Source organism: Mastomys coucha, unplaced genomic scaffold (assembly GCF_008632895.1).
Source record: "Mastomys coucha isolate ucsf_1 unplaced genomic scaffold, UCSF_Mcou_1 pScaffold14, whole genome shotgun sequence".
Classification (NCBI taxonomy): Eukaryota; Metazoa; Chordata; class Mammalia; order Rodentia; family Muridae; genus Mastomys; species Mastomys coucha.
Genome location: NW_022196896.1, coordinates 67,820,740 through 67,834,159, shown reverse-complemented (window position 1 = coordinate 67,834,159; position 13,420 = coordinate 67,820,740). Strand labels below are relative to the sequence as shown.

General features: G+C 47.4%; 1 protein-coding gene across 23 annotated transcripts in view; it reads right to left on the bottom strand.

Moving 5' to 3' along the window:
• Map4k4 (mitogen-activated protein kinase kinase kinase kinase 4) overlaps window positions 1-2,443 on the bottom strand; it is a 137,910-nt gene extending 135,467 nt beyond the window's left edge. For 19 of the 23 annotated variants that reach the window (XM_031367295.1, XM_031367302.1, XM_031367299.1 and 16 more), the window contains exons 1-2: window positions 2,073-2,270; window positions 1,785-1,850 (exon numbers count right to left, since the gene is read on the bottom strand). In XM_031367295.1, the coding sequence (XP_031223155.1) occupies window positions 1,785-1,850; window positions 2,073-2,129 (123 nt within the window). In that variant the 5' untranslated portion in view covers window positions 2,130-2,270. Of the gene's footprint in view, window positions 1-1,784; window positions 1,851-2,072 lie in introns of all 23 variants that reach the window. The other 4 variants (XM_031367306.1, XM_031367317.1, XM_031367313.1 and 1 more) reach the window with 1 other exon arrangement.
• Window positions 2,444-13,420: the final 10,977 nt, after the last annotated feature.

Below are 13,420 nucleotides of genomic sequence, written 5' to 3'. Positions count from 1 at the left end.
ACCCCCCCCCCCCAGATTGACACCACAAAGTGTCCACCTCTTAAAACCACCTAAATCCACACTGGCCTTTTAAAAGGCACTAGTGCTTTCTGGCTTACTTCTCTACCCACAGTTTCCACGCTGACCCAGGGAGACACAAACAATCCAACTACTGTGTAATCAGGTCAAAAACAAGCTCTGGCTAACTCACTTGGAAGAGTCTACTCACAACTTAGATCTGGCCAGAAAAAGTAGGTTAGAAAAAAACCAATCTGTGTTTAAACAAACTCTGGAGCTTGGGAGAGTGTCTTTAAGCCAGTTACCAGCCAGCCACTCCAGTGAGTTGCAACACAATCGTTCCCAAAATTTTCCAAAGCCTTCCAAATTCAGTTGGGCCCAGCAGGCTGTTAACAGGGCTCCCTTTCAAATTCAAAAATCTGGCCCGGACCCCAACAGTTAACCAACAAAACAGGCTAATTCACTTGAGATCACCTAAGAGTACTGACTGACTCAGGCTCAGACCACAGGCCTGTCAATACCACCATCCAGGCCCCTCGGTGGGGGAAGGGGGAACCCAGGAAGCAATCAGGAGCACATAAACCCTATTCATAAAACAGAAAAGGGACAATAGAATCCACACTTAATTTGGCCTCAGAAAATGTCTACAGTCAGCTTCAACCACCACCCCCATTTTTAGGGAAACAATGACAATTCTTCAGGGCGATCCACAAAGCCCTCCTTCATAAGATAATGTGTGTGTGTGTGTGTGTGTGTGTGTGTGTGTGTGTAGCTCAACCTTGACCCAGTCCCAGTAACTAGAAAACTCCCCAAGCAAAGATAATTCCAGAAAACCATTTACCAACAAGGAAGAAATCAGGAAACAGAATGTAAAGGTTTTTGTTTTTGTTTTGTTTGTGTTTTTACACTTCAGAGTCTGAGCCGTCTTCTAGAACGAGCAAAACAGAATGAACAACAGTTAGCAACATTAGGTGCCAGCGACTCAGCACAGACCAACGGATTCCTTAGCTTTCATTTGCAGCCAGGAGAGGAGGATAAATTTAAAGAATGAGAAAGACCAGGGGTGGCTGGTGTGAAGCCGGGCATCCTCTCCACTCCTTGCTCTCTCTCCTCCTAGCCATCTCAATTACACAGCTGTCACACAGGTTATTCCTGGAATTCACATTTTATAATCCCCACACTGTAATTCCTCCTGTTCCCGTGGCCCAAAAAGCACACTCCTCCCGGCTTCCCCAAAATACTGTCTGCCAGAAGAGGGTAGACTGGCCAGAGCTTTAAAAGCAATTCCAGGTAATGCTAACCTCCCCCAAGTTAAATCCTTTGGCAAGCACTCCTACGGCAGAAGCATGATGACAATTCTCAAGAATACCAAGGCAGTGGTTGAGTGTAATCATAGGCAAGGCCTGTCTACACTGAATTTTAATTCACGTACAAATGCAAACGCATGGAGGCCAGATTTGGAGGAAAAGGGGTTGTGGGGGAGACCTCGAATACAAAATTCCTTTTCTATTTTGCTGAAGCTAAGTGCATGCCTAACAGTGTAGCTTATTTCCTTTATCTCAAAGCCAGGAAATGAGGTCTTTTAAGGCCAGTCTGAACACAAGCGAAAAAAAAAAAAGAAAGAAAGAAAAACAAAGAAGAAAAAGAAAAAGAAAAAGCCAGGCGAAACCCCTTTCCCAACTTTGACCAGGCGGCACGGCCTGCAGTCAACAGCGTTCCGTCACCCTTTCCCTCGTCCCCTAAGAAGTTTCTCCACGCCACGGGGAACAAAGGCGCCCCACACCGACCTTATAGACTTGTCCATAGGTGCCATTTCCAACCACTTCCACCAGCTCAAAAATCCCAGCAGGGTCCTGGGGAGAGAGGACAGGGAGATTACCATCTCAAAAGAGGGACCCCAACCGAGGAGGGCAAGCGGGCGGAGGGAGGGATGCAGGGCGGTGACAAAGGCTCGCCCCGCCGGGTCCCCGGGAGCGCCGCGGCACCCGCCCGCCCGCTCGCCCGGCAGACAAAGGGGCCGCCGCGCCCGCGGGTGTCCGTGTCCACCGCGGCGCGCAGGGCGCGGCCGCACTCACCCGCAGGGACGACAGGTCGATGTCCACCAGGCTCTTCGCGGGAGAGTCGTTCGCCATCTTCCCCGGGTCGCCGCCCCGAGAGCGGGCGAGCGAGCGAGCGACGGGAAGGGGCTCGGCGGCGCCGGGGCTCTGGCAGCACAGGCAGGCCGCCGCCGGCGCGGCGTGTCGTCCGGTCGGAGCGGAGCGCTGCGCGGCAAGCGCGGGCCACGGGGCTCACACCATGGCGCGGCGGCCCTCCCTCGGCCCCCACCCGCCCCCCGGGCGTCGCCCGCCGCCTCAGGCCCCGGCGCCCCGCGCGCGCGCGCCTGCACGAGCGGCCCGGAGCTGGGGCCGGAGAGCGCGGCGAGCGAGCGAGCGCGAGGCCGCGAGACAAAGATGCCGCGGGAGGCGGGGGCGGGGGCGGGGACGCGGGGCACCGACCGGCGCCGCTGAGGAGGGGCGAGCGGCTCCTCCGCCCCCTCCGCCGGGAGAGCGGGCGGAACCCGGCCCTCGCCCTCGCTCGCTCGCCCGCCTGCGTGAATATTCAGCAGGGGTGGGGCTCGAACAATGGCGGGGCGGCGGGCCCTCCACGGAGGGCGGTCGGGCCCGGGGTGGGGCCGGGAGCCCTCGGGGCCTTCCCGGAGGAGGTGCGGGGCGCGGCAGAACACCCCAGCCTCCGCTAACAATGAATGAAGGACTCGGAGCGGCCCGGTGGACACCCCACCCGCGCCGCTCGCCCGAGAGAGGGTGTGCCGGGACGCGCTGGGGTCCGGACTCGGAGCCCTCCGCCGCCTACGGCCGGTCGGTCCCGAAGACCCTCGTTTCCTTTTTACACCCCACCCCCGCACAAGGTTTTTCTTCCCTTTCTCTTTTCCAGGCTCAGTTTGTGGCGTGGTTGCTGTTGGAGGATTCGCCGAGCATCACTTGACTGTCCGGGCGAATCCAAAACAGCCGCTGTGATTGCTCGCTGCTGTGGTTCCCCGAGCGAGTGTGGCCCACCGGCGGGCCGGCGAGCCCTCACTCGGGATCTAAACCGGGACAGGACCTGGACACCACGGGTCACCAAACAGGCTTCTTCCAGCATGCCACAGCAAGTCAGCTAGGCAGTTAGTTCAAGTACTGTCCCTCCTTATCCCGTTCCGGGAGCAGCCAAAAACATGTTTAGTGGCTCCCTGTTGTTACCTTACAGCGGGTGTTCTCAAGAGTACCCCAGAATCTCCAGGTACAAGATCGCTGTAAAATTGCTTGACTCCCAGAGGTAGAAGGCCTTGAATGGGCCCTGATAAGTTAACAGATGAAGCTAAGCTCGGTGTTGCACGGCGCCCCCAAAATCCACTCTGTTTCATGGGCATCTATCTGTCACTAATGTTCTGCACCTCCTTCCCTCCTCACACACTCTTCTGATTCTACACTAGTCTGATTTAAGCAGTACACACCTTATAGACAAGGAGTAGAAAACCCCAAATACTGCAAGTGTTGTACTCAATCCCTAAAGACCCTAGCCTACGGAGGAGTGAGCATTCTCTCCATTTCTGCCTATACCCAGAGTTCAAGTAGGCTGCCCCCACCCCAAGAGAATGTCCAGTAGTCGTCTGCTTAGGTTACGTTCTAAGCTGTTTGACATGAGACTCCATTGTAAAGTGAAATTATATTCAGAACTCCCAATATCGGTACCTTAGGAAAATGCACAATAACAAAAATGCTTGTGAATTTGCTAGTGCTTTTCTAGTTTGCTTTTGCTATTATTTATTAATAATAGAGTGATGTATGACAACCATTTCATATATATTATCTTACTGCTCTTCGCATGAACCTTGGGTGGTACTCTTAATTTTGCTGCTTTATACATTGGGAAATAAAATCTGAAGAATTACCTTGCCCACTGTGCACAGCTGATGGCTCTACAAACATGGCAGTCTGTCCGCGCCGCACCCCCTCCCTGCCCTGCCGCTCCCACTCTTTCCACAGGTTAACATCAGACCTATGACATGGAGGCCTACCTCATAACCACTTCCTTCTTATCTATATGAATCCCTTCCCACCAGTTCAGAACCATTACATCCTACTATCTCGGATTTCTCCAAGTCCCACTGCCCACCCCACCCCACCCCCCGCCCCCATCCTAAGATGCCGTGAGCAGGATCCGCACTGAAGCCATTGTTTGCCATTTTCAAGGCAGTATCTATAATTGAAAGGGCAAGCCAGCGCACAGGATATCTGAAAGAGCATCACAGTGTGTCCTCGGAGAACTTAAAGCTAATGGACATAGGGCAGTTTGTAAATACCCATAATATAATTGTAATTCCAGCCAGACCGAAAGAACACCAAACAGGTGTTCTCTGAAAGTCTGCTGGATTAGGGCAAAGCTGAACTGGGTTTGAACCCTGGCTCTATTATTTATCAGTTGTGCAACCTTGCTCCTGCTGCCTAACCTCTCAGCCTATTTCCTCTCGGGTATACCAGATAAAGGCTAGAGATAAGAAAGACAAATAAGAAGCCAGAGCTCGGGCAGGAGCAATGAGGACTGTGACTAGTTCACGGGATGGTAGAGTCTCCAAAGACATGACACCCAAAGGAATTCCAGAAACTGCCATCGAGGCACGAGGTAACCCCTCTCCCCCGTAGCTCAGAACTCCGTTTACACCTGCTCGCATATGCTAGGAGCCGAGGGAAAGATGGGGCTTGCTGGATAACAGTCACCCACTGTTTGCTTTTGAACCCAAAGCCAAAGTAAATGGAACAAGTCTCCCATCTGCCCCACTTGAAACTAGCTCTGTGGGTAAAGCCTTGCTGAAAATGTACATGTATTAGCTCACACAATCATAGCAAAACACCTTGAACGTGGGAAGCTTTAGTATGGCAGCCCTCCGTTATGTTTCTCCTTCCCATGGTAGCCTTTACCTGAGGCCAACGTTAGTCTGAAAAAAAAAAAGTTAAATGGTAAGTTCTGGAAATATTTCACAAGTTCTAAACAACCTACTACAGCATATTGTTATAATTGTTTTACTTTATTGTTTTTAATAAATCACTGTGCCTACATTATCAATTAAATTTTATCAGGTATGTATACGGAGATGATCCATATATGTTACACATACAAATGTATCTGTGTCTGTGTGTCAATATGTGCATTTAGATATTATCTCCATTTTCAGACATCCATTGAGGATCTTGGCAACTATCCCTTGCAGGTAGATAGACTACTTTCTTATATGTCAGAGGCTCTGTGTGTCCAAGATGAAGGTTTTTAGACTACTTAGTGTTTAATAAGCGATCTTCCTGTCTGGAAGACGTCCACCTGGGTGCCTGATTAAGAAAAGAATGTGCTCTGAATGTGCCCTGGCCTTCTGGGATCCACCCTTGTTGGTTTATTTGTTTTATTTCTATGTGTATGTGTGTTTGCCTGCTTGTCTATGCACCAAGCAAAGAAGCCAGAGAGGCCATCAGAGCTCCTGGAACTGAAATTAACAGGCATCTGTGACCCATCTGATGTACATTTCGGAAACCAAGCCCAGATCCTCAGCCAAGGGACCCTAACCACTGAGCAATCTCCTCAGCTCAACTTATCCCAACTGCATCACTTTCCCAAAGACCCTACATCCCCTTACAGACCTATGGGAAAGGAATAGACAGAGCTTCGGCATATGAATATGTGGGGACAAGCCTGGTGATTGGCTATCTGTGGTGGTTTAAATGGGAATGGCCCTGTGGATTCATCTGTTTGAATACTTGGTCCCAGTAGATAGAATTGTTTGGGAAGGATTAGTAGGCATGGCCTTGTTGGAAGAGGTGTGTAACTGAGGGTGGGCTTGAGGCTTCAGCAGACTCACACCATTCCCATTGCTTCTCTGCTTCCTGCTTGGGGATCAGGATGTGAACTCTGAGCTGTTACTTCCCGCCTCCACCTACCCTGTTCCCTGCCATGGTGATGATCAAGGTCTACCCTTCTGGAACTGTAAGCTCAAAGTAAACCCTTCTTCTATAAGCTGCCTCGTTTTATGGTGCCTTGTCCCAGCAATAGAAAAGTTACTAAAATAGTATCTGATTGAGACCACAAACTGAAACATGAAAGAGATAAGTTGAAAAATAAATATCAACCTGGCATTTTAGGTCAAGGAGTAAAATCTGCTGTCTTAGATAAAGAAAGAAAACTTGGAAAAGTGAAGATCTCAGCCATACTGGATCCTCTGAGCAAGAGACTCAGGTTAGGATCCTCAGAGAGAGAGAGTGCTAATTGACCTTCAATGTAACAAGAGAAAGCTCTATTTTCCTCAGCCTGGGAGGTTTCAGTCCACAATAAGTTGGCCCCCGGTTGCTTCTCAACCTACAGCAAGATGGCACAGTGTGGCAGGGAGCACATCGACAGACCATAGTCATTCATCTCATGGAAGAGGAGAGAGCTGGGTCCCACTAAGCCCCCAACCCCTCAGGGACCCAGGATCCCTGGTAGACCCCATTTCCTGAAAGTTGCAGCTTCACTGTAGCATTCTGGAAATAAGCCAGCCACATAACACACAGGTCTTTGCAAACATCTAAAATCAAAACTCTGTCCAAGGAATGCACAGCACAGAGCAAGGCCTAGCCTGTGCACCTCTGAATGCCCTGCTTCGCAACACTGTTGCAACGGGGATTAAGTTTCCAACAGGGAAACTCTAAGTGACACAGTCAAACCACAACACGTGAGCTGCTCTGGAGCTCAGCAGGGTATGGGACATAAGTGCTCATCTTCCTGAGGTGCAAGGGATGGCAGTCCCATCTCTACTCAGGCACAGAAGTGCCAGGGGGAGCTTAATTACACAGGGCTGTTGGTCTGACGATTACATCACTTTGCTTATTTCCTAGTTTTTCTTTGTTGCAAAAATATTTGGGGAAATGTATTTTCAAGGTCAGAATAAGGCAGAGGACAGCATGGATATAACCAGAGTATTCAAGATCACTAAGGATGTAGGATGATTAGAAATAAGTAGTGCAAGTATTAGTAAGCCAAGACAATGAAGCTAATAAGGGGAAGGATACTGAACTGTTAAGAGAAAGAAAGGAGAAAGTGGGCTGACAGGCCAGAGACCTTTCTCTGATAGACAAGGTGTTAAGCAGATGTACACCCTCTTGGATCCTCAGTTTTCTAAGATGGAATTGAAAACATGGGTGAAATGATTAACAGATCTTAGGTTCTAAGACTTAAAGCCTCCAGTTTCTATTAGCTGTGTACAGAAACCACACTATGCACCATAACATTAATAGCATATGGAGAATACTATAAATGGGGCATCAAGCCCCCACCTTTAAAAACTATCGTTGAAGGGCTGTGGGTATGGTTTAATATAAGACCATTTATAGACCATGTGCAAAGTTCTAAGTCACATCCTTAGCACCGGGAAAGGGAAGACAGTGTCTGGGGTGGGGGAGGGGGAGTAGTGGGACACACCTGTGACTTCAGCTGTCTAGAGGAGTAAAGGCAAGAGGGTCGGAGTCCCGAGCCAGCCAGCCTGTGCCCAGAGGGAGACTGTGTCTTTAAAAAGAAAGTCTTTGATCATTGAAAGATAAGACCCAAATGTGTTAAACGACTGATCTGATCAGAGGGATTGAAGGCGATAACCAAAAGAACAGCCAATAGAGTAGACAGCTTGGATTACAAAAGATAGATCAAAGGGCAGCAAAAGCAGAAGTGGCCCCTAGGAGGGACCCACATCCTGTTGTCCTGGCTTCCTAGGCTATGGGTGTTGGCACATCTGTGATGAAGAAGTTGTCTTAGCTCTGGTCTCCCAAAGCAGGTCCTGAGACATGGATTTGGGTATAGGCAGTTTGTTTGCAGAGATCATCCCACGAGACGTAAGTGAGGAGGTGTCTGAGTCAATATGGACCCTGTGCATGAGCAAGGCAGCACTCTGAACAGCTAGGCTGTGCATCCTGGCTTGCTAAATAGGAAAACAAAAACAAACAAACAAAAAAAAGAGGCAGCCAAGTTCACCTTATAATCCCAGCACAGGCTAGGTGGGTTTCAAAGGACAGCCTGGTTGGCTCACTGAAGTCCTGGAGACGGGGGAGTCCAGGAGCATGACGTCATCCTGCTGCCTCACCACACGCCAGAAAGGGAAGGGCAAGCAGGTGTGTGCAGAAGCAAGCAGACACAGCCTAGCCTATACCAATCCACCCTTAGGATGACTAATGCCGTCTGCAAAAGGACAAACTCGGAAAAGTATTAATCCCTCTTAAAGTGACCACACCCCTCCCAAGAGAAAGCCAGAGGGTACCTCTCATTTCAACGTGAGTTTCAAAGAGCCACAATCCAGCCGAAGCACCCATGCTCATAGAAAGGGTTTTGTAAACTTAAAAACAATAAGCTGGGCGAGGTAGCCTCCGCCTGCAGATTTAGCTACTTAGGACATAGAGGCAGGATTCAGCATCTGAGGACTACCTCACCAACATCCTGATACTTACCCCAATACTAAAAGAAAAAGCAGAATTCTGGTTTTGTATTGTTATGGGTTTGGGGTTGATGGGGGGTTCATGGATATATGGATGTTCCTGTGCATGTGTGTTTCCTGTGCACTGCTGGCTCAAACTCCGGACTAGGCAAGTATCACCAAGCTGCACCCCAAATCCTTGGCTTTCCAAATAGAGTATCATTTTGTAGCTTAGACTGACCTTGAACTCCTATCCCCCCCCCCCCGTGTTAGCCTCCAGAGTGCTGAGATTATAGTAGGCTTGCCCTACCATACCCAACAAGAATATTGTTTTAAGTGCAGAGCAATGTATATATCAATTATTAGAAACATTTGAGCAGACTTTATTTATACTTCCGTGGGTGTTTATGCCCTCAGTATATACAGTTATATTGAGCTCCAAGAAGGGAGCCGGACCAGAGGAGGGCCTTTAAGGCTCAGTATCTACCACATCACAAACAGGGATAGAATTGTCTGTTAAAATACAGTGTATTTGGTTCTACCCAAGGCACATGAGAACTCACATTGAAAAGGAACTTCAGTCACAGGCTTATTCCTTCTAAAGGCATCAGGCATGGGGAGATGCTCCAGTAGGTAAGATGTTTGCTGCTTAAGCATGGTGGTTTAAGTTCAGACACCCAGTGCCCACATAAAAGCTACCAGTGTATGAAGGATGAGGAGCAGAGACAGGTAGATCTCTGGAGCTAATTGGCCAGTTAGTCTAGCCATGTCAGGGAACTCCAGGTAAAAGGGAGCCTTTATCACTAAAATATAAGGTGGAAAGTAATAGACAAAGATACACCTAGCATGTACTTACAGCTATATGTATGCACCACACACACACACACACACACACACACACCAGCAGTCAAATTTTAAAATGAACAAACCACAAGATTACCATAGTGGCAAAGGAAGCCCACCGGGGCTAGTGATCAGCAATTCTTGTTTAATACAGTGAGTCCCATCTTAAAACTTCCTAGACTGCATAACAAAGATAAACCAGTGAAAAACCGACAATAAACTGTGGGCTTTAAATGTGGGACTTGGGAACTACTGAATCCCTGTTCTCTCAGATAAACTCACTGACCTTTCATTATCTTTTCCACATCTATAGGTTTTTATTCTGTGCTGAAACTGTTGCAAAAAGAAGACCAAAATCAGGCCAGGAGCCAGCCATGACTGATGTGAGGCGCTGGGTTCCTGATTAGTGGCCATGAACAACTAACTCCCTGAGATTGTTGGTTAGAGTTGAGGAAGAGTGTCAAAGGGAAGAGATGAGAAAGGATGACTATATGGTCACAAAGCCTTTCAGCTCTGAGAATGCAACTCAGAATCACAAACTGTAAAGGCTACTTACTCTCACCAAATTGCAACTTTGCTTGAATTAGAACATACCGTTGCTAGCTAATGCCTGGCTTGTAACCGAGGAAAGAAAAGATTCTGATGTGTAATAATAATACTGTGTGCAGAAGTGTTGACACAGGCATGATCTTCAGAATCACAACTTAGCTCTGTAGTTCTGCAGAGAGAAGAAAATGCAGAGGAGAGGAAGCCAGCCAATGGGAAGGAAGAGAGGAGGAAAACAGCCAATGGGAAGGAAGAGTAAGGGAAGCCAGCCAATGGGAAGGAAGAGAGGAGGAAACCAGCCAATGGGAAAGAAGAGGATTGGAAACCAGCAAATGGGAAGGAAGAAGAGAGAAAGCCAGCTAGTGAGAAGAGGCTCTAAAGATTAAGATGCACTTAACACATGCTACATCTAAATGTCACTACCCAGTTTGAAATTTCCAAGAATTGGGGACAAGGTAGGCACTCAGAGAACCAGTTGCCTGGGGAACCTTAAAAGCATTTTTATAACCACGAATTGTTTAGACATGAGGGAGCTATGAAAAAAAAAATCATCCGCTGCCATTGAGTACAGAATAGATAAAAACTAGAATCCAAGTAGTTTTTCAGACTGTATTCCTTAGATCCAGAAATTTCCCTGAAGATGGTGTAAGGCCTCTGGACATTCCATGAAGTTTCTAGAACGTCACAGTCCTGGAAGTTCCATGGGGTCTCTAGAGGATCACAGTACTAGAATGCTAAGAACACACTACCCTTGCATTCTTTTTTCACCTACAAGTTCTGCTTTCATAAGTGGTGTAAATTTGAGAATGTGGATTTTTGGTGGGGGAGAGGAGAGGGGAGACAGGGTCTCACTGTTTCACTCTGGCTGGCCTTGAACTAATAGAGATTGCCTGCTTCTGCCTTCCAATTGCTGGTTTAAAAGGGCAAGTGATATTTTTAATGAGATTGCTACTGCTAAGAAAAGTAGAAATCCCCCATCAAGTCACACTAGAAACTAGGAGTTCTGTGATCACAGAGCAGAAGTATCTTTTAAGTGTTTTTCTGGATTCAAAACTAAGCAATGCTTAAAACAGTTTTTAAATCTTCGCCAGGACTTTTGAAGAGAGATAGAAGTGGATTTAGGAACGGGAGTCAGGAAACCTGACCTCTAGGTTCAGAAGCTACACTGGCATAGTGAACAGAGCATCCAGCTAATCAGACAATGACCTGTTACTCTTCAGGTCTAGGGATGCTGTAGCTATGATTTGTCCCCAACAAAAGTCTCGTTGAAATCTCATTGTCACTGTGAAGGTACAGAGAGATCGTGGAGTCCTAACAGTTACTAGGCTAGGCTGGGTGTGAGGTGATGATGCCTTTAATCCAAGCACACGGGAGGCAGAGGCAGAAGCAGAAGCAAGTGGATATCTGTGAGTTCAAAGCCAGCCTGGTCTACATAGGAAGCTCCAGACCAGCCAGGACAACAAAGAAAGACCCTATTGAGAGAGGGGGGTGGGGAGGGAGAGAAAGACAGAGAGACAGACAGGCAGAAAAACAGACAAACGGGCAGCCAGAAAGACAGAGACAGAGACAGACACAAAGGAATTATTAGGTCACAGGGACTCCCCCTCCTCCCTACCCCTCCACACAGCCCCCCCGACCCGAAAGCCCATGAGGGAATTAAAGAATCCTGAGAAAGTGGTTAGTTATGGAAAGAGCGAGATATTTATGTAAAAGCCAGAAGATAGGGCGAAAGACCATGAAATGCCATCTAGACTTGACATGACTGTTGTGACCATGAGATTACGACTATAATTCCCTGAACCAGGCCTACACAAGATAGACAATCTGTCAATATTCCGTCATGGAAAGGGGAGGAGCTCATGGGGCCTTACACTTCGAGGCTGAGCTATTGGCCACTGAGCAATTCTTGGAGAGTAGAAATCGCTGTCTTTATATACCTACTTCCAAGCCCACGGACACCCCTGCTTAAACTAAGTGGGTCATGAAACAAAATGATTAGACATGGATATGAGAGAAAAGTCTGAAGGGAGGAGGGTAGATGGTAGTGCGGGGGAGTGGTCAGTGTGGCTTATATACTCTGTGTGAAACTGTCAAGGAATGTAATCAACTACAAAGGAATGAGCCATTACTAAGCATCCCCCTCAAGGTACCCCCATTCTCTTTCTGCAAACGCACTTCCCATTTCGCTTTCCTCCAAGAACTGAAACAGCCCTTCGCTCTCATCAGAAGCCCAGCAGATAGTGCTGCCTGACCTTGGACTCTTAACCTCCAGAACTAGGAGCTGAAACAACCTTTCTGCGCAGGCTAACCAAAGTCAGGTGTCCGGGAAGAGCACCGGGAAGTAGACTGAGTAGAGTTGGTGACAAGAACGTACGTTTGTCTGGTGGAACAGCCTGACCGCTTACGTTGATTACTCCTCTCGTTACCACGACAAAATAGCAGAGAAGGGCAGTTTAAGGCAGGACAGGCTTGTTTTGTCTCATGTTTTGAAGTTTCACAGTTGATCATGGTGGCAGACGTGGCCAAAACTGTTTCCTAGGTGACCCTAAAAATCACATCAAACTGACGGACAAGACTAACCATCACACTCATGTTTCTCACAGAGCACGATTTAGAGAATTAGTGATAACCAGAAGAACTTTAAATTCCCCAGAAGTCAACCCAAAAGACCTTATCTGACAACAATAATATAGAATCACAAAGCAAGGTTGCTAACGTTAACCTGGGTCATATTGATAGCACTAAGAACACTCACAAAAAAGTAAAAATGTATGTACCATTATTGAAACTATCGGTGTACAAAATTTAAGCTTATGGCCATAACTATGTAAAACTTAAAAATTACTCATGGGATTGAATGATGGGAAGAAATGTGTAAAACTTTAGTAGTTTTTACCTAAAAAACAAAAAACAAACAAACAAAAAAACCGTTGTGACCATGAGATTACAACTATAATTCCCTGAACAAAACAAAACAAAAAAACTATAAGTGATTTTCTTTCCTCCAGGTCACAGACTAAATTTTCTGAGCATGCCCTCTAATACTACATTTTTAAGTAATGTGAGATAAAGAAATCATTCATTTCCATAAGGTCACTCTGACAAAAGCCACGTACTGAGTAAACCAGCATAAATGTATGATTCCAGCTCCTCATGGCTGCTGGCCGGCTTGCCTTTCTTGGGCTCGCACCCAACTCCACTGTCGGTCAGTCGGCATGCTCCAGATGGATGTCTTCACACTGAGTCTTCCTGGGAGGACACCAGGCCTATTGGGTTAAAGGCCCAGTCTACTCCAGAGTGACCCCATCCAAATTAGTGGAATCCTAAGTACCCTGTTTTCATGTAAGGTCGCATTCTGGGTCAGTCAGGGCTTCACCAGCCCCTTTTTAAAGGGAGTGGAAAAGACACCATAAGAGTTGTAAGAGAAATTTAACATTTTGATGTTTTACTCAGTAGTTGCATACTTTCATTCATTCATTTACTCATTCATTTATTCTACCTGGTTTGGCCTGGAACTCACTGTGAGGACTAGATTTGCCTCAATCTCGAAGCTACCCCATTATTCTTTCTTTTTTT